Source organism: Corvus kubaryi, unplaced genomic scaffold (assembly GCF_017639235.1).
Source record: "Corvus kubaryi isolate FWS band 111438036 unplaced genomic scaffold, C.kubaryi_AGA036_p1.0 37220, whole genome shotgun sequence".
Lineage (NCBI taxonomy): Eukaryota > Metazoa > Chordata > Aves > Passeriformes > Corvidae > Corvus > Corvus kubaryi.
Genome location: NW_024581063.1, coordinates 1,215,178 through 1,235,104, shown reverse-complemented (window position 1 = coordinate 1,235,104; position 19,927 = coordinate 1,215,178). Strand labels below are relative to the sequence as shown.

Below are 19,927 nucleotides of genomic sequence, written 5' to 3'. Positions count from 1 at the left end.
GGCTGTTTCAACAGGGAGAGCTTTCAGGCAGGAGAGTCCCATGTGATGATGGTGACAGGGCTCTGCCAGTCCTGCCAGAGGTCACAGGCATCTCCATGTGTCACCAGAAGCCAAACTCACGTTCTTTGTACAGGATGGGGCTCACGGAGCCTCTAGTTCCCAGCAGCTGCACGGTGCAAATCTCACATCCACCAGACTACGCTAAGCACAGGGCTGTGGGATGGAAAGGATGTGGGGTGGAAGAGCTGTTGTGATGGTGAAGGAGCGTGGAAATGTCACTTCTTTAGACACAACTTACTTTCTAATGTAAAAGACCAGAAGTACAGGGATCTCTGGCAGAAGGAGTGACCACGGCTTACATGCTCTGTTCACAGCCTGGTGATGAGTGTTTAAATTGATGAACATAATTAATGTGAGTGCAAATGATAATATTTAAGTCTCAGACCACTTTGTTTTCCAAGCAGACAGTGCAACACGAACTCATGTTTTGTGGTTTGCACCACTGGGAGATACAGGTGAAACATCCCCACTGCAACTCTCAGTAAACCCAAAATAAAACCTGCAGAGTTGCTGGTAATGTGTAAGCCTTTCCAAACCCAGATTTTCTTCAAGTTTTAATTAAAATAATGAAAAAAAATTAAAAGGATCACTTTGGATGTGACAGAGTGGTGTAGGAAAAGCTGAAACCTGTGCATTGCTGCATCTCTTGGCAGCACAGCTCTTCTGAAATAGTGCTGATCTTTGGATTCACACTGAGACAGGGGCAAAGAGCCATATTTAGTGGAAAACCCCATCTTGGAGTTAAATTCAGGTCTGGCATTTCTATGCATGGCATTGTCACATTTGTGGCTCTAAATCACTTCACAGTTCAGGGCTGGGAATCCCTCTCTTCTGCCAGGTGTTGCCTGGGATTTTAAAGGTTCAGCTCCCAGTGATGAAATCTGCTCTGGATCCAGGGCTTTTGTGGAAAGGGAGGTGGTAAAGCATCATGAGAAAGGCTGGTCAGGAGGGATGGCAATCAGGTTAGCTCAGAAGGGATCAAGCTGTCTTGTCTGCAGTAGTCGCATACTTTGGGATGTCTGCCCATGTGCTGAGGCTTTTCCATCATGTTCACAGCTGGATGGGTCAATGCCAGAAAAATGTCCAGCTGAAATGTGCCTGTTTCTGTAATGAAGGGCTCTCTGTAACGGAGCAGGCACAACGGGATGATGAGCTGTGAGTCTGTAACTGGGATACCCCGAGGCAGGGCCACTGGTCCTGCTGCAGCAGGAAGGTGTTCTCAGCTCAGCTGACACATCCTGACAGAACTTTCCCAGGGTGACAGGGTCTCACATGAGCCCCGCCAACTTCCCACAGCCCAAATCAGGAGACACTGCTGACAGATGGTGGCAGCAGTGGGGTTTTACCCAGCAGCAGAAACCACAAAAAGGAGCTGAGGTTTTGGTCTGTGCATGTTTCCTGCCTCGGGGAGCAGCCCACCTCCACCTCCAGCTCCACCTCCCTCCCTCTCCTCTCCATTTGCAGGTCGCTGCTTCCAAGGACCCAGTGGCTGATGCAACCTGCAGCAACGATGTTGAGTTTGGTTGTGGTTCTGGTGGGGACGTGGACCTTGGGGAGTAAGTGCGATTTTGGGGAAGGGAACCCAAGGGGAGATCCTGGGTAGCTGATGCCCCTCTGGGGAATTTCCTCTGACCCATAGGGCATCATCATATCAGAGCAACTTGATCTAGTGGAAGGGGTGAATGGCATGGCATGGTGAATGGAACAGGCGTTTATGGTGCCTTCCAACCCAAATTCTATGATTACATGATTCTATGATGCAGTTTGTGAGGAGATAAGAAAAAATTGGAGCCAAGTGCAGGTTGAGAGACTGCACTACTGCAGCTGAGATGAGTACACAGCTTGTAAGCAGGAACTGGAAGTCTTTGCTAGTATTAGCAAAGTAAAAAGTAAAAGTAAAAGCAATCAAAATTAACATGAAGGAAATAAGGCTGATGCTGACACAAGAGCGCAACTCCAGAGCCAAGATCTTTCCTTGGCTCGTGTGGACATTGTAGGAGTCAGAAGTAAGGAGAGGTTTCTGATCCAGTGAGAGAGAAAGAGAAGAGGAATGTCTCTTGGGATTAGACTGGTGGTGGCCACAAATCGATCTGGGGACATCAGGATCACAAGCACAAATTTCTAATTTTAGCTATTGTCCCTCAAAAGGACTGCAAACCTTGTCTAAAAAAATGCATATTTGGGAAGTTGCAGAAAGACTATGGGAAGAGATCACAATATAAATATAATTCTCTAGTGGTGGTGCTTGTTTCATGCTTTTTTCTTGCTGCTCATCAAGTGGGTCCTGTCTCTTCCAGGAGCCCAGGAGAGCATCTCCTGGGAGGTCCAGCGCTACGACGGCTGGTACAACAACCTGCTGCACCACAGCCATGGCTCCGTGGGTGAGTGCCAGGCCTGGGGACAGGAAAGGTGGGATGGGGTGAGGCAAGCTGCCCCTTGCCCATCTGGCTTGCTTTGTGGCTGAGACAGAAACCTTTCTGACCTGAGCCTGAACCAGGCAGGTGAGCAGACAACGCCACCTCCCACGGCCCTCAGACCACTGAAGCTAGACCTCTAGACCCCAGAAGCACCTGAGAGCCCTGATAGAGAAGTGTGGAGGGGCCAGGCAGCCTGTGTCTGGGCATTGCCACCTTTAGCTGCTGCCCAGGCACAACCTGCAGGTCATGCTGGTGTTGGATCTGTCCCAGAGCAAAGCTGTGCCTTTGTGAGATCACTCAGAATATCCAAGGCAGGCAGGACCCAGCTCTTTCCAGCAGGTGTTTCTGTGATGGTCAGGGATCCCAGTGCTGCAAAAAACCGTCTTTAGCCAAAATCAGCATGTAGTTCAACCAGGATTCAACACAAGGTGGAAGAGTTCATGGTCCGGGAATGCTGAACCTATTGATTTCCTGCCCTGCACAGAGCGGATACCATGTACTGGTTGGTACTGGGAGAGGCATTTGGGATTTCCCTCTGCCAGAGGTGAAATGCTTCCTCATGCCTACAGCCAGCCCATGGGCTCAGCTCCAGATATCCCTGAGTCAGGGACCAGGACGGATCAGGCAGGATCTGAAACACTGAAGTTTCTGAATCCTCATTCCTGGCAGCCCAGGTTGGCCACTGCTCTGGTGACACAGTGGCACAAGGTGGAGCAGCAGCTGCACAGCTTCCTCCGAGTCCAAAGGGCTCTCCCACACGACGTGTGTCACCAGCCCTTTGGTAACACCAAAGCCTGCCAGGGAAAACCAGCCCTGGCAGATCAGGTCTTCCTCTTCTAGAGCAAATAGGTCAGACCTTAACTTTTGGAAACCAACATACAGAAACTAAGCCACAAACTAAGGCAGGAATTCAGGATTCCCCCCACCTCTGGGGAGCACCAGCAAATGGAGCCCACCACACTGGTGACAAGCCAGTGAGAAATGACCTCCTGCCTCTGGGCTTTTCAGTTTTGGCACCAGCAGTGCATGCAAGGTCAGGGTGTTTCTCTCTCATCTTTGCACTTGTCTTGCTGCCTCTCTGGCTGTTCCCTCTCCTATTTCCTGCCATGCTGGCAAACACCACAGGTGTGTAGGATTGCACAGTCAACATGGGACATCAGCATCGCTCCAGCTACCCACTGGAGCACCACCCCTGACCTCCAGGAGGCAACAGGGACGCACATAGACAAGAGAAGGACAAGCGGAAGAGAGGAAGATGGAGGATGGAGGATCCCTCCTGGTTTTAAGATGACTGATCCCAGTGTTGCAAGAAGTTTTGGGTGATGACATCAAAACTTGCGTATTCTTGGCCACTCTGAGAACCTATGCTACCCTCTGACCCTCTTCTGGGACCTGCACACGTATCTCTGTATCCCACTATGGCTGTGCCTCCCACCGGGTACCACAGAACCCATTCCATGTTTTTGGCACTGCAGGGGCCAGGCTGCTGCGTCTCCTGCCAGCCAACTACGCAGACGGCGTCTACCAGGCCCTGCAGGAGCCCCACGTGCCCAACGCTCGCCAGCTCAGCAACGCGGTGGCACAGGGACCCTCGGGGCTGCCCTCCCGCAGGAACACAACTGTCCTGGCTGTCTTCTTCGGTAAGAGCTGGGGCCTGACACTGGCTGGAAAAATGGTGGTTTGGGTGGAAAAGTGTTGGTTTCTCACACACCCAAGGCCATGCATCGGAGCGCTCCTCACCCAGCCCTCCATAGCAGACCCACATGTGGAGATCAGCCCCACAAAGCCTTGGGTACCACCGTACCACAGCACTGTCCAGCCAGGAGAGTTTGTGTGGATTTTCGGTGACCTTTGCCAGCTGACCCAAGTGCTGATATTTGTCTGTTGGGAGCTTCCTCATTTGTTTTAGCAGTGGAGTTGCCCCATGGCAAAAACACCGGACAGGACCGATAAGAGCCATGCTGGGCTGAACTGCTGTAAGTTGGAGCAGTTTCTTCTGCCTCCCAGGAGCTCAGTGGGGTCTTAGGTCTCCAGGCCCAGAGATGTCTGTCTCTGGGAGATCATAAAATCCCACAATGTTTGGGTTGAAAGGGACCTCAATGGTCATCTTTTTCCACTAGGGCAGGTGTCTCCAAGCGCTGTTCAACCTGGCCTTGATCACCCTTGCTGCACATGGTGGTCCCCTCAGCCCACCTACAGCTGCCCACACTGATGTCCTGCTTCAGGTGGACAGTCCTCGCAGCTGCTGACCATGCTTTGGTCTCTGCCAGGTTTCCATGTGCTCTTGGACATCCTGGAGACGGAGAAACCTGGCTGCCCTGCTGAGTTCCTCAACATCTACATCCCATCTGGAGACCCAGTGTTTGACCCTGCTGGCACTGGACATGTGGTCCTGCCCTTCCAGCGTGTGCGCTGGGCAGCAGAGACGGGGCAGAGCCCCAACAATCCCAGGGAGCAGGTAGGTGTGGTCTCCTCTGCTCTTTGCCTTTCGTCTAAATTCTTCTTCACCCACCATCGGGGTCTGTAGCAACCAAGATAATTTGCAAAAGTAAAATGAGACCACCATTATTTCCCTAAAAAGATGCAACTCTCTAGTGTTTGAACCAATGAAATGAACCCAAAGTCAACCTCCAAGTTACACACTGAGCAACACTGGTGGTTGCTCAAGGTCAAAGCATTTCCTGGACAAAGAAAAGGTAATTAGGTCAGTTAATTATTGCACACTGGTTTAGGCACCAAGCTCTATCTTTAATAATGTATCACAAAGCTGAGCTGGCACTACCATAAAGTTGTAATGCTTCCCTGAATTTCAGTCATTTTGGAAAATAAACACAGGTTTTCCCCCAATTTCTCTGGATTTTGCTGTTCTGCTTGTGTTCCCCAGATTGCTTTCATGCTGGAGATCTTCCCAGCCAAACTCACCAAAGTGAAATATCCCCCCAAACCTTTCACGTGACAAATCCTGAAGAGACCAGTCATGTTTTTATCAGCATTTAAGAGCTTTAAAAAATGGAAGCTCCAGCATGTTTTCAGAATGAAAAGGATGTTTGTTTCCATGCAAACATTTGGCAGGGGATATACTCAACCTGCTGCCAGGACAGTGGGACTTCCTGCTGCGAGGTCAGCTCTGGTGTTCCCAGTTTCCCAAGGGATGGGTTTTGTCTCCTTCCAGCCTACACAGGGACTCACAGATGTCTGCTTCTGGGCATAGTCAAAGTAATTGGGGAAAAAACAACCCCAAATGTACTTTTGAAAAGCCTGGACCTGGTCTTTTCCTCTGCCTGGCACTAATTCCCAAAGTTTGCACAGAGATTGTCTGTGTATTTGTCTGCTTCCCGAGAGCTCTTGTTAAAACAGGCTGCTTTGCAAGAACCAGAGACAGACTAGGGCTTTCCAGACCTCTTTTTTACACCTTTCCAGGGAATCCTGGCACCTCTTAATGCCTATTCCCTGTGCCTGCCCTAGACCAACGAGGTGACAGGCTGGCTGGACGGCAGCTCCATCTACGGCTCCTTGCACTCCTGGAGCGATGCCCTGAGGAGCTTCTCGGGGGGGCAGTTGGCATCAGGGTCCAACAGGGGCCTCCCGAGGCAGACGGACGGGAAGGTTCCCATGTGGAAGGCACTGGATCCATCCACGGGACAGGGTGGTCCCCAAGGGATCTACGGTAATGGTGGCATTTAAATAGTTTTTCATGCCTGATTGGGAGCGGGGGGAGCAGGAGGTCCCTGGAGCTGAGCCCAGAGGGGTCCCCAGGAAAGGGAAAGGGCAGGAGATGCAGGGAGGCAGGACACATGGGTCAGGAGGCTGTGGAAGAGCAGCAGTTTCCCCAGGGGGAGGAAGATTTGAGCCCCAGTAAAGACATCCCAGCAAGGACACACCAGAAACTCCAGAGGCCACATGCCCAGGAGGCAATGTCAGAGACCAGCTCTGACCCCAGGTGAACTCCTCTGGGGAAAAGGGCTGCTGCTGATACAAACTCGCTCAGCTTGCTTTGAATTCCTCACCTGCCCAACCCTTCACCCATGCTGGGGGCCTCATGCTGCTTCTCATTTGCTCAGGTTGCTGGTCTGCCTGGGGAGGAAGGAAGGGCAAGGGGACAAGGGGACACTGGGCTGCATCCACAGGGCTAGGTGTGCTCCTCCAGCCATGGGCACAGCTAGACCCAGTGGTGACATCCCCTGCTGATGGTCATGGTGGCTCTTGCAGACCTGGGGAGTGCCTGGGGGAACGAGAACCCCTTCCTGCAGGCTGAGAGCATCGCCTGGTTTCGGTACCACAACCAGCTGGCCAAAGCACTGGCCCAGCAGCATCCTGCCTGGTCCGATGAGGATCTCTTCCAGCACACTCGCAAGAGAGTCATCGCCACTTTCCAGGTGAGGGACGGGACCCCCCAGCTCTGCTGGGACCCCCAACATCCTGCATGACTCTGGCCCTGACCCAGCTTCCCTGTTCCCTAGAGCATTGTTCTGTATGAGTGGCTGCCAACCCTGCTGGGCACACCGGTCCCGGAGTACCAAGGTGAGGGGTAGGCAGACAAAGGAGTATTGGAAGCAGGGGTAGGGGGACCAGGGGAGCTGGTGGGTGGGGAGGGAGAGGGAGTTTGGCCCCTTTTCCCTCCAGCTTGGCTGCTGCCCCACAGGTTACCAGCAGCACCTGGACCCCAGCCTCTCTCCAGAGTTCGTGGCGGCTGCGGGGCAATTCCTGGCCACCATGGTGCCTCCAGGTGTTTACAAGAGGTAGGAGCAGCCCGGCAGGATTATGGGGCTGCAGTGCCTGTGTCAGGGGAGGGAATACCCGAGCTGGGTTGGTGGCTGGGAATGGTCTTTGTTGGGATGGTCTCTGTCCCTTCCCTATGTCCTGCCCTCGGCTGAGACAGCCAAGCCCTGTCAGCTCCAGGCAGCCCTGGGAGGGTCCAATTCTTCTCTGTTGTTCCAGAGACACCAAGTGCCGGTTCCAGAACGTGTCTGTCTCCAGTGGCTCGTTCCCAGCAGTGCGGCTCTGCAACAGCTACTGGAGCAGAGAGGTACAGGGGAGGGAGCACGGGGGTCCTGAGGATGTGGCAGGCTGGCCAGGGGGCTTCATGTCTTGCTCTGTGTTGTGGGGGACCTCACAGGGGTCTGAAAGGGAAATTAGGTGCAGAGTATGACAGCCAGACAAGGGGTGAGAGACCCTCCCCATCCAGCATCCCCAGCCTTCAGCTGTGTCAGGCTCAGACCTCAAGGCTGAGCTGATGTGGAGAAAATGAGCCTGGAAGAAGTCCCCGATTCCCCTGCACCATGGGTCTGCACCCCTGGGGGCACCAGTTCAGGGTTGTGGGGCTACTGTCTGTCCTCCCTCATGCAAGAGGAATCACTTGCTCTTCCCATACCTCTCAGAGGCCCGGGCTGCAGCAGGCAGAAGATGTGGACAACCTCCTGCTGGGGATGAGCTCACAGATCGCAGAGCGGGAGGACAATGTTGTGGTGGAAGATCTCCGAGGTCTGTACTGCAGCTGTGCCTTAGTGGGGGACCCCTACGCCTGAGGCTGTGCCGGGGCCAAGGTGGGGAGGCAGGTCCCATTGCCTCCTCCAGCAGCACCCAACCGCATGCTTCAGCTTCAGCTTCAGCCTTGTTAATGGAGGTGCATTGTCCATGGGACCATTCTGGCAAGGGCATGGAGGTGTCTCCATGTTTGGCACAGCCCATGGCAGAGGACAAGGCCGGGCCAGCAGCTGTGGCAGTTGGGGCAGCTCCTCTGGCTCTGCCTTGCCATCACCACGGCTTCAAATCCACCCACAGATTACTGGTATGGGCCCCTGAAGTACTCCCGCACCGACTACGTGGCCAGCTGGGTTCAGCGTGGGCGAGACCTTGGCCTGCCAACCTATAACCAAGTCCGGGAGCAATTTGGGTTGAAACCTCTCCAAAACTGGTCAAACCTTGCCTCACACCTGGAGCCACAGGTAACAGCAAATTGGTCTGGGCAAGGAATGTATGTGGGCCATAGGCTGATGGGACATTCCCGGCAGGAACTGAATTCTGCAGCATCATAGGAAGAGGGAGATCCGTGCATGTCCTGCCCTGGCTGATTTTCACGCCTGCAGGGGGGTAGCTGTGTAATTTTCATTCTTGCATTGGGGTAACTGTGTAATTACATGGCATGAATAACCCATCCTGCCCCAGTGCTAAACTCCCGTGCCCCCAGGCACTCTGCTCCTCCTGAAGCTGAGATGCTCTGGGAGCGATGCTCAGTCGCTCCAGTTCAAGCCATGAGCTTGAGGCATTGTGAGGCTCAGCATCCTCCCAGCCCACAGAAGTGTGTGACGCCTGGGAAATGCACATTCCTCACACCTCCTAAGGCTTGCCAGGACTTTCTGATGCCCTGGCAGAATTCCCTCACGTGTGGTGGGGTTTCTCACCAGGTCCTGCAGAACGTTGCTGCCCTGTACGCCAACAACACGGCTGCGCTGGAGCTGCTCCCTGGAGGCATGCTGGAGGCTGATGGCTCCCTCTTCTCTACCATCATCTTGGACCAGTTTGTGCGCCTGCGTGATAGCGACAGGTTTTGGTTCGAAAATACCAAGAATGGGTAATGGCCTTGTCCCTATCTGGTAGCTGCTCTCCAAACCCCAGTAACACATGGAAACTGGGGCTGGAGGAAAAAGCATCCTCCAGCTTCCTCAGTTCCCTCCTGTTGCTGGTCAGTGACACCTGGGGCCACCACTTGTCTCCACCTCCTTTTCCTCAGGCTGTTCACGGAGGAGGAAGTCAGGGAGATCCGTAACACCACTTTTCACAGTGTCCTGACTGCTGTCACCTATGCCAAATCCACAGACCTCCAGCCCCATGTGTTCGTCTGGAGAGAGGGTGAGTGCACTGTGCAGTGGGAGGGAGCAGGGAGGGAATGGCTGCAGCAAGGCAGCAAGAAAAGCAGAGTCATCCCAGTGACACAGGGAACACATCAGGTTTGGAGTTTCTCAAGCCTCACACTTGCTATGACCCTAAACCAGAAAATGGGCACAAAATGCAAGGGTTGCTTGTGAGCAAGATGTTGATGCATGATGCAGGTGTTGAAAGAGAGCTGAAGTGCAGGCATGATCCCAAGGGGAAAATCCCTACTACTGTGTTTGGCAATACGCCTTTTCCTCTTGGAATCTTGCCACACTCTTTCCATTTACTGTAAGCATTTCATCTGGGTCACGTTCCAGCCCTTGTTCCCTTGGTGTGTATTCCTTGTAATCACACCAGGAGGTCTCCCTGGATTTGCAGCATCCAGATGAGCAGAGGCTCTGAGCCCCAGTTTGCTGTGGCTCAGGGTGCCCCTTGGCCAGCCCATCCCATCAGGAGATGGGCTCCAGAGCACTAGAGTCCAGTTCTGTGCTTGGTTTGCTGTGGCAGGCAAAGGTTGAACTCAAACCCAAAGGCTGTCCCCAAGATCTGGAGTTTGACTCAAGCACCCCAGTTTTGCAGTGCTCCCTGAGTCACTCAGCCACAAACCCCATCAACATCTTAATGCAGAAGTTCCTAGGGGCGATGCAGGTGAGCTGGGTACAAGGTCAATGACACTCACAGCTTGTTTCCCCCTTGCAGGGGACCCATGCCCCCAGCCCCAGCAGCTGACAGCTCAACACCTGGCCAACTGCACACCCATGATGGTGCTGGACTACTTTGCAGGCAGCGGCGCAGGCTTTGGGATCATCATCGTCGTCCTCTGCTGTCTGCCCCTGGGTTTGTCACTCTGTTTCTTAACCCTTCTCCTCTTTCACCTCTCCCCCAGAGAAAGGGGCTGGGTGCCCATGGACAAAGCACCTCCCAGCAGGAGCCGCGGAGTCACGGTCACTCCTGAGGTCCTTGAGATGGCAGGGTCCTTGGGCACCAGGAGGGAGCCGAAACTGGGAAGGAGCTGCGTGATCTCTCATGCCTCCTTCTCCCGTGTGTCCCCAGTGACTCTGTTTGTTGCCTGGGTTGTTGCCGCTTTCCGCAAGAGAGATTTCAAGAAGCTGCAGAGGAAGCAGGGCACCAGCGTGCGCAGGGAGATGTCCAGCGAGGCCATACACGGTGAGGGGGCACTTTCAACCCTGCGATGGCACCTGGTGATGCTGCTGCAGTCAGGGCACACACTGAGGCAGGGCTGGGCCTGGGGCTTATACCCAGATGGGATGTAAGGAGGAACTCCAGGAGCATAGTCAAGCAGTGGAACAGGGAGCCCAGAGAGCTTGGTAGCCCATCCTATCCAAGACTTGACCCGATAAAGCATTGAGCAGACTGACCTGTGGCTGGTCCTGCTTTGGGCAGGAGGTTGGGCAAGATACCCTTCCAGCCTGAGTCCCTTCCAACCTGAGTCATCCTGTGCCACTCTGATTCCAATCCTCCCCAGATCACACCATGCCTGAAGGAAACCTGTGTAGAGCAATTTCACCAGTAGATCCAGGAGAGGGACTGTATCTGCTTGCTCTGCACACTGGAAAAATCCTGCCTCCCTGCTCCACAGTCTGTACTCCTCCTGTGTCCATGTGCTTGAGCTCTGCACTTAGGAGATCATCATTATTCCTTTAAGATGTGCCTGGTTATGAAATCACTCCCAAACTGCCTCTCGGTGAAGGAGGTTCTGGGATTAGTAGGAGCCTTTCCAGCTGAGTCCTGTGCTCTCTCCCACCAGCCTTGGAGTGGCACGGGCCCAAGACAGACAGCTCTCCTGTCTACATTCAGCTCCAAGCTGACAAAGTGCTCAAAGTGCTGGATAGCAGAGGGTCTGTGCTCCGGAGCATCAACCTGAAAGCCCACCAAAGAGTGGAGGTGATCCTCTCCAACAACAAAGGGAACAAAGCTCTGCTCCTGAAGAGCCCCAAGGACTACGACCTGGTAAGTACCATGGTGCATGGGGTATGACACCTTCCCCTGGACCCTCCACAGTCCTCTGCACCACTCAGCTGGGGACACTGGGAGAAGTGTAAGTCCTTGAAGGGAGGTTGTGGCCTCCTGAGAACCACCAGGTCCAGAAAATACCATGGAGCTGAGCCTCTGATGATCACAGCCAGTTGGTGGGTCCTTTGCAGGTGCTGCTCTTCAGTGAGGAGGCTGAGAGGAGCATCTTCATTGGGAAGCTAGGAGACTACTTGAAGGAGAGCAGATTTGACCTGCATCTGTCTGAGATGAAGGAGCAGAGCCTGATGAAACGGGCAGTCACCCAGGAGCAGAGAAAACAAATTCTGGAGACTTTCTTCAGGCACCTGTTTGCTCAGGTGTGTAGAGGTATAGCAAGCCCTGATGTGTGGGGGAAGGTATTTCTGTATTGATTAAGCAAAGAAAGTTGGGGCTGGTGCTCTCTCTAAGAGCTGGTAAGCCACACACAAGGAAGCTGCCAATACTTCCAGGACCGAGGGACATTTTCCTTTGCAGAAGACAAAGGGAGATCTGCTGCAGTGATACAAGTGCCTAAAGTGGCAAAGAGACTTTTGGGTGGTGTATCAGGTCTCCAGAGTGGTCAGTCGTGTGGAGTGTGAAAAGTCACACCGTGTAGGAAAGACACGGGACTTTCCCCATGGTATCTGCCACGAGTTTTGTGCCAGGGAGCCACCAGTCTTTGTGCAATAGGTCAGAAAGGAAACAGCAGCCTTGTGCTCTGCCATCACTCACAGGATTTCTTTTGTGGGACACAACCTGCAGGTGCTGGAAATTGACAGATCCGATGCCGGGGAGCTCAGCCTTGAATCTTCACAGAAGGCAAAGGAGGCTCTAACGTGTGAGCTGACCAGGGCTGAGTTTGCTGAAGCCCTGGGGCTCAAAGACCACTCCATGTTTGTGGACTCCATGTTCTCCCTGGCTGACAAAGACGGCAATGGCTACATCTCCTTCCGGGAATTCCTGGACATCTTGGTGGTCTTCATGAAAGGTGGGAGCTGGAGCTGGTTAATGCCTCCATCTGCTGCCCTTGGTCCCATTTCTAAGGCTCTGTCAGAGTGGAGGACAAGATTCACCCAGCAGATCAACCTATAGGCATTTGAACCTGCTACAGATTTAAATTCCCTTCACTCAGGACAGCTTCAGCTTGAGTTATGGGCATGACAATGTAATTGTGTTTTCTGGAAGATGGGAGCTGTCTTCCAGCACCACAGACATGTCTGCCCTTCTCCTGAAAGGGCTGTGCATCCTGTACTTGAGAGATCATAGCAACCGTGTCTGCAATCTGATTCTCCCTAAATGACCACTGGAAAGGTGGATTCATAGGTGGAGGTGTTGAATGCCAGATTCAATCAAAACAACTCCCAGAGAAATCATTGCTGTGCAAAAGCACACCTTGTCTTTGAAAAATAATGTGCAAGAAAGAATATGTGATCAATATTTCACTTTGCACTTGAGAAAGTCAAGTGGAAGGGTGAGGCTTCACTGCTGCAGGTCCAGACATTCAAAAACAACATATGAAAGCATCTTTGTTGATGAAAATAGGATCTTGTTCTTACTTTGCCTCTCTCCCTCCCCACCAGGGTCCCCAGAGGAGAAATCCAAGGTGATGTTCAGGATGTATGACATTGATGAGAATGGGTTCCTCTCCAAGGAGGAGTTTCTGAGGATGCTCAGGTACTCTTCCTCCTCTCTCCTAATGTTTCACAATGTTTATAGGCATGTCTTCAGAAGCAGCTCCCAGTTTCTGTGCTTCAGGCCCCATGAAGACCATGGGCTTTTCATTTCTCCCCTGAAACTGGTCTGGGACTCTGCCCTGTGTTATTTGAGGGACTCAGCTGGTGTTCCCATCTTTCCTCCTTGCTCCAGGTCCTTCATCGAGATCTCCAACAACTGCCTGTCAAGAGAACAGGCAGAGCAGGTGACCGAGTCCATGTTTCAGGCCTCGGGGTTCCAGGACAGGGATGAGCTGACATGGGAGAATTTCCATTACATGCTGCGGGACCACGACAGCGAGCTTCGGCTCACCCAGCTCTGTGTCAAAGGTCAGTGGGCACGAGCACTGGGACGCCCCTGGCCCTGCAAGGCTGGAGGCAGTGGGCAGCACCCAATATGGAACTCTCAAATCCTGGTTCATCCGTCCCCCCCAACCCAACCGCAGTAATGGGGCATCAGCTGTTGCTTCATGTGTGACATGTTTGGGCCAGTTCTGAGCTTTTCCCTGCCCACAGGAGATTCCTAATCTTTGTCTTGCACCTTCTGAATGGCTGTTTGTCCTTTTGTCTCCTCAAAGGTGTCCCTGAAGTGTTCAAGCAAAATCTGCAAAATTGTGTCTCCTTCATAAAAAAGAAAGAGCCGAAAGGGTAAGCTCCCTTCCTTAGTGTCACTGTTGCTATTCCTTCTCCTTCTGCCCTGGCTCACATCTATCCTTCAGCCCAGGCCTTCCAACACTTGCTCCCACCAGATGTTGGAACTCCCAGCGCTGGGGAAGGGGTGGGAGGTGCACGCTGGGCGCTGCAGTGGGGCTGCCATCCTCCTCCCTGGGCACAGCCAGAGGGGAGGAATTGCCTCCTGTAGAGCCCTGTTGCATCCTCTGTGTGGAGATGGGAGTCCTGCCTTGCTTGTCAGAGGAAGGGGTTATCTTGGACTGAATCCAGACCATGTGCAATTAAAGTTAATGCAAGCAGGCTTGTGGGAAAAAGCTGGACACATTCCCAGCTGAGCCCGAGACGAGAAGTGGAGAAAAGGGGAAGATTTTGGCAAGCACTTCTGGCAAATAGAGCTTTGGGCTAGACATAGCTCTATTTCCACAGAACCATCTCAGAGGAGAACAAAGACTCAAATCTGGACACTGTGAGTCACTACACGGAGCGAAAAGGCCAAGAACTGAGGAAGAGACCAGGAAGAAAGTGAGTCCCCTCACTGGCTGTGTCTCTGGGGCTTGGGCTCAGCCTGTTTGCTGTTTCTCACATCTCCATGTCAGAATGGGTAGCCCTCCAGTCAAATGACACTACTCCAAGGAGGCACTCATTGGCCAAGGAACTACAGAAACAGTCCCATCTTGGCAGGACAGTGCCGTATCTGGGTCTGGGTGATGTACCTCTACAAAAAAAACAAACAAATGAAGTGGCCAACTCCAGAGGTTGGGATAGTGGTTTTTAGAGAGGGGTCTTGTCTGACAGTTCCTGCCTGTGCTCCTCTGCCCCTTGGGATGCTGCTGGTTTGCCTGGGCTGCCTACAAGAGCTGCAGGAGAGAATTTGGTCCTCCCTGATGGGGCAGAAGCAAGTATTTCTTCAAGGAAGTAGCTCAGCTGTTGTTATTGATGGCCAGAATATCTTGGTTTGCCGTAATTGCACCAATTAAGGAAATTCCCCCTTTGTGGCATAATTTTTGACAGTTGAGTATTATTATGAAATTTTCTTTTACAGTTCTTATCTACAGTTTCATTTGTGAGTCACTCTCTCCACCTTTGTTATCAGCTTTTGAAGGCACTGTAGAGCAGGCTGACCTGAGATCACTCTCTCATGGTGTGCTCTGCAGGTCACCCCTGTCACTGATGCAGTGCAGGGGAGATCACGGTGCTTTGGGAGGAAACCCAAGCTTGGGCCCTGAGCCATTCCTTGCTGGGAAAACCTCACGGTGACACCAGCACTCCTTTATTTGCCAGGGCAAACCAGTACCAGCTGCATCCGTACACAGAAGCACAACGGAAGAAGTACGAGAGGAACAGAGTTCAGCAAAAGATCCAGGAGTTCAAGCGCTTTGTTGAGAATTACCGGCGCCACATCGTCTGTGTCGTCCTCTTCTCCGCCATCACCGTCGGCGTCTTCGCAGAGAGAGCCTACTGTGAGTGCCCCCCCAGCCCCACCGTGGGCTCAAAGCTGGGGCTGCCTGGGCCACGATGGAGAGCTGTCCAGCACAGCTTTGGGCAACAGTGGCAGTCTTCCCCTGGGATGACCAAGGGATCACTGAGGTTGGAAGGGATCTCTGGAACGGTCTGGTCTAGTGCCCTGCTCAGAGCAAACCCTTTTCCAAAGCTGAACAAGACTGATGAAGGCCTTGTCTAGAGAAGGTGTGAAGAGTTCCAAGGCTGGTGATTTCACCACTTTGCTGGGTCTCTGCTAGTTTTTGACCATCCTCCCTGTGGAGACTTTTTATTTTGCATCAAACCTGAATTTTCTACAGTGAAACTTGTGCTCCTGCCTCACATCCTTCCATTGTGGATCCCTGAGAAAGACTTGCTCTGTGCCTCCATGTAATGGCTGCAGACAGCCAACTTCCCTGATCCATCTCCTCCAGCCTGAACAAGCCCATTTCCCTCAGCCTTTCCCTTACATGATGTCACCCAGCTCCCACCCATCCTAGTGGTCTCCACTGGACTCGTTCCAGTTTATGGACACCTCTTATATTGGATTCCCCAACTGAGGCCACAGTCCCAAGGTGCAGATTCCCTGTTGGATATTCTCCTCCCTGGATCTCCAAGGTCACCCTGTCACCCGGCAGTTCTGGGTCGTTGTGTCCCTTTCCCCACACAAACCATCCCTGGTGTCCTCTTTTTGGTGGAGCCACACGAGTGGCCATCCCCTTGTTGCAGGAAGGCTCATGGCCCTCAGCGCCAGGCACGTGACACGCCCTCCGCTCTCTCCCCCCAGACTACGCCTTTGCATCCCCCAGCACTGGAATTGCACAGACCACCTTCGTGGGGATCATCATCTCCCGGGGAGCAGCTGCCTCCATCTCCTTCATGTACTCCTACATCCTGCTTACCATGTGCCGCAACCTCATCACCGTCCTGCGGGAGACCTTCCTCAATCACTACATCCCCTTTGATGCCGCCGTCGACTTCCACCGCTGGATTGCCATGGCAGCCCTGATTTTCTCAGGTAGGTGGGCTGCTGGGGGATGTGCCACCCACAAGCAGAGGAGCAGCTCATCACGCCATGGCAGGACCAGGCAGAAGCCTAAAGACTTTGCAGAGACACAGATGCCTTGCACTACAGAAGAGGAGGCATCTCTGGGTCCCTGGGGACATCAGCAGAGTCTGACACATCTCCATCCACATCAAGTGATGCTTTCTCTGCATTTTTGTCTCTTACAGTGCTTCACACTGCAGGCCACGTAGTGAATGTCTACATCTTCTCAGTCACACCTCTCAGTGTGCTGTCCTGCCTCTTCTCCAGTGTCTTTACAAATGATGGGTAGGTGGAATTTAAAGCAGAGTCCAGACCAGGTGTCCTGGGCATGGACAGAAATGAAAATGGAAACCATTACTTCATTCTGGTCACTCCATAGTGCAATCTCTTGTCTTTCTCCAGGTCACAGCTCCCACAGAAGTATTACTGGTGGTTCTTCCAGACTATTCCAGGTGAGAACACCTAACAGACGGACCTGCACACCTGTGCCCAGGATGGACAGCCCTCTGCCCAGCCCAGGTAGAGCCCCTGTGGGGCTGCCCTATTCCCGCCCACAGGGCCTCCCCACTCTTCCTCTCACAGGCATGACAGGAGTGCTGCTTCTCGTGGTCCTTGCTGTGATGTACGTGTTTGCCACCCACCACTTCCGACGTGTCAGCTTCCAGGGCTTTTGGATCACTCACCACCTCTATGTGCTGCTCTACATCCTGGTAAAGGATTTGGGCTGGAAGGGAGGGATGGTGCCAACGCACTGCAAGCCTGTAGGTCAAGTCAGTGCAGCTGATGAGATGGAATAGCTGGGGTGGTCCCAAGGGAGATGGTGGCCCCAGTCCTGGCTCCCCATGCTGTTGAGCTTACACCAAATCATCCCTGGGGTGACGATCACCTTGCTAAAGGGTTCTGCTCCCTGCCCAGGTCATCATCCATGGCAGCTACGCACTGATCCAGCAGCCCCGTTTCTATATCTACTTCATCATCCCGGCTCTTATCTACAGTGCAGACAAGCTGTACAGCCTGAGCAGGAAGAAGGTGGAGATCAGTGTGGTGAAAGCGGAGCTCCTGCCCTCAGGTACCACAACATCCCTGGCCACACAGCAGCAGCCCAGCCCAGGCTCCCTGCAAGAGCATCAGGGGCTGCAGCAATGCAGGAACATCACCTCCTCAACAGCTCCACCTTCCCCATCTCCCCACAGGTGTCACCCACCTGCAGTTCCAGCGGCCACAGGACTTTGACTACAAGTCCGGGCAGTGGGTGCGCATTGCCTGCGTGGCCCTGGGCACCACCGAGTACCACCCCTTCACGCTGACCTCGGCGCCGCACGACGACACGCTGAGCCTGCACATCCGCGCCGTGGGGCCCTGGACCACCCGTCTGCGGGAGCTCTACTCTCCTGAGAACCTGGGCCTCCTCGGCACACTGCCCAAGGTGAGCCCTGAACAGGATCTCACCCATGGGGACATCTGAGCCCAAGAGCATCTCAGCAATGGGTTGTGCCAAGCCTGAGGCTCTTCTCCAGTCCTGAGGGCAGCCAAGACCTTGGCAAGCAGAGACTTCTGCTAACGGCTGACTCCCTTCCAGCTCTACCTGGACGGGCCCTTCGGGGAGGGCCACCAGGAGTGGAACAAGTTTGAGGTGTCGGTGTTGGTGGGAGGAGGCATCGGGGTGACACCCTTCGCATCCATTCTCAAGGACCTGGTCTTCAAGTCATCCATAAACTCCAAGCTGCTGTGTAAGAAGGTAAGAGAAAGTATCTGAAAGATGAGCCCCCCTGAGAGGTTGGACTTGATGATCTCAGAGATCTTTTCCAACCTAACTGATTCTGTGATTCTGAGATGCCTCCTGCTGCTGCTGGCCTCTTTGGGGGTAAAATCCTCTGTGGAGTCCATGGACATTCACAAGGATGCTGGCCCCACTCTGAGCCTCGTCCCAATGTGCCACAGATCTACTTCATCTGGGTGACACGCACTCAGCGGCAGTTTGAGTGGCTGACGGACATCATCCGGGAGGTGGAAGAGTTAGACAAGAACAGCTTGGTCTCCGTGCACATCTACATCACACAGCTGGCCGAGAAGTTCGATCTGCGCACCACCATGCTGGTGAGCCTGGACATCCAATGGGAAGGATGCCAGGCCATGCCACGCCATGCCAGGCTGTGCAGGGCCACGTTGGGCTGTGCTGGGCCATCTGACATGCACCAATCTCTCTTTCAGTACATCTGTGAACGGCATTTCCAGAAGGTGCTAAACAAGAGCCTGTTCACAGGGCTGCGCTCCATCACCCACTTTGGGCGCCCTCCCTTTGTACCCTTTTTCAGCTCGCTGCAGGAGGTGCACCCTGAGGTCAGTGTCCAGCTGGGAACAGGAGGAGGTGCACCCACTGGCCTATGTGGAGGACTGGTCCCAGCCTGCCCCCAAGGTCCTGGAGACCTCAGTGGCATCTGCACCAAGAACAGGGCAGAAGGGGAATGAATCCTACTTTCCCTCTGGTGCCAGGCTGAGCTGCAAGAGTCAGCAGTGCCCCGTACCAGCTAAACACCCCCTGCTTTTGCAGGACCCCAGCTGCAACCACTGACCAGAGCTGGAGGGCTCCCATCCTTCCTCCACGGCCCTGGCAGATCCATGGGGAGGTGACAACCTCTCCAAAAGCCTCTGGAGGCTGAGACAGACTGCTCAGTCAGCATCCATGCCCCAAGCTGTCAGAGAGCAAGGGATCAAGGGGGGCTGGACTGTGGGGAGAACTGGTGCTGCAGTCTGACCCCTTTGGCTCCCTCCTTTTCCAGGTGCAGAAGATCGGGGTGTTCAGTTGTGGCCCGCCCGGGATGACAAAGAGCGTGGAACAGGCTTGCCGGCAGATGAACAAGAAAGACCAGACCTACTTTGCACATCACTATGAGAATTTCTGACCCTACCCCACACTGTTTCACCCTCTGGCTGCAGCCCGCATTGTTACACCCCAGCACCTAAGCAGCGATGCTTCAGGTGGCCGTGGGCCCAGGCTCCCACCCACCACCCTCCCCAGGGGAAAGCCATCCACAGCTGAGAGCAGGGATGCTGAGACCCACAGAGCTGAGACAGCTGTGCCAGTAAAGCCTTGACATCCCAGAATTGCCCCACATGGCCCCAGTGTGAACTCCTGAGCCCAGGGCATCCTGCTACCATCCACACATTCCTGCAGCCCCATGCCCAGGGTCAGGCTGGTGTGCCCCAATCCAGAAAATTCACTCTTTGAGTTAAACCCAGCTCTGCCACCTTAATCCCACAAGACAGAGCTTGTGCTCTGCTGGGGGACTCGGGGAATGTCTCTGACCAGCTTTGGGGAACAGCTTGGTGCCCACACAACCTGAATTCACAGCACTTTGTTCCAAGATCCGTGTGGTGAACAGATGGGGTGAGGAGCCAGAGAGCTCCCCACTATCCCTCCTCTTGAAACAGCTTTCCTCACACACTCTTCAGTGCCTGCTTGTTAACTCTCCGAGCCTTCCCTGGGTTTGCATAGGGCCTTAGTTTTGTTTGCATTGGCTTCTTCCAGCAGTGTCACCATCCTTCAATCACGGATCAGTTGTGCTTGTTTAAGGAACGCCTGGCTTTGCATCACAGCTGCTTTTGCAGGCTGGTGGTTGAGCTTAAATAAAGCTGATTGGAGTTTTAAAACA

At 53.6% G+C, this 19,927-nt stretch overlaps 1 protein-coding gene across 3 annotated transcripts in view; it reads left to right on the top strand.

Annotated features, from left to right (window-relative positions):
- The window catches only part of LOC121662020 (dual oxidase 2-like), a 27,107-nt gene extending 7,180 nt beyond the window's left edge, over positions 1-19,927 (top strand). For all 3 annotated transcript variants that reach the window (XM_042022794.1, XM_042022795.1, XM_042022796.1), the window contains exons 2-34: positions 1,525-1,616; positions 2,358-2,441; positions 3,953-4,117; positions 4,748-4,935; positions 5,943-6,144; positions 6,687-6,853; positions 6,938-6,998; positions 7,120-7,216; positions 7,416-7,503; positions 7,856-7,958; positions 8,259-8,422; positions 8,882-9,048; positions 9,208-9,326; positions 10,050-10,187; positions 10,404-10,517; positions 11,119-11,321; positions 11,516-11,701; positions 12,126-12,351; positions 12,944-13,037; positions 13,230-13,405; positions 13,654-13,723; positions 14,174-14,269; positions 15,029-15,207; positions 16,014-16,244; positions 16,460-16,559; positions 16,677-16,726; positions 16,857-16,984; positions 17,190-17,343; positions 17,468-17,700; positions 17,854-18,012; positions 18,216-18,371; positions 18,486-18,614; positions 19,055-19,927. In XM_042022794.1, the coding sequence (XP_041878728.1) occupies positions 1,553-1,616; positions 2,358-2,441; positions 3,953-4,117; positions 4,748-4,935; positions 5,943-6,144; positions 6,687-6,853; positions 6,938-6,998; positions 7,120-7,216; positions 7,416-7,503; positions 7,856-7,958; positions 8,259-8,422; positions 8,882-9,048; positions 9,208-9,326; positions 10,050-10,187; positions 10,404-10,517; positions 11,119-11,321; positions 11,516-11,701; positions 12,126-12,351; positions 12,944-13,037; positions 13,230-13,405; positions 13,654-13,723; positions 14,174-14,269; positions 15,029-15,207; positions 16,014-16,244; positions 16,460-16,559; positions 16,677-16,726; positions 16,857-16,984; positions 17,190-17,343; positions 17,468-17,700; positions 17,854-18,012; positions 18,216-18,371; positions 18,486-18,614; positions 19,055-19,177 (4,614 nt within the window). In that variant the 5' untranslated portion in view covers positions 1,525-1,552 and the 3' untranslated portion in view covers positions 19,178-19,927. The remainder of the gene's footprint in view (positions 1-1,524; positions 1,617-2,357; positions 2,442-3,952; positions 4,118-4,747; positions 4,936-5,942; positions 6,145-6,686; positions 6,854-6,937; positions 6,999-7,119; positions 7,217-7,415; positions 7,504-7,855; positions 7,959-8,258; positions 8,423-8,881; positions 9,049-9,207; positions 9,327-10,049; positions 10,188-10,403; positions 10,518-11,118; positions 11,322-11,515; positions 11,702-12,125; positions 12,352-12,943; positions 13,038-13,229; positions 13,406-13,653; positions 13,724-14,173; positions 14,270-15,028; positions 15,208-16,013; positions 16,245-16,459; positions 16,560-16,676; positions 16,727-16,856; positions 16,985-17,189; positions 17,344-17,467; positions 17,701-17,853; positions 18,013-18,215; positions 18,372-18,485; positions 18,615-19,054) is intronic.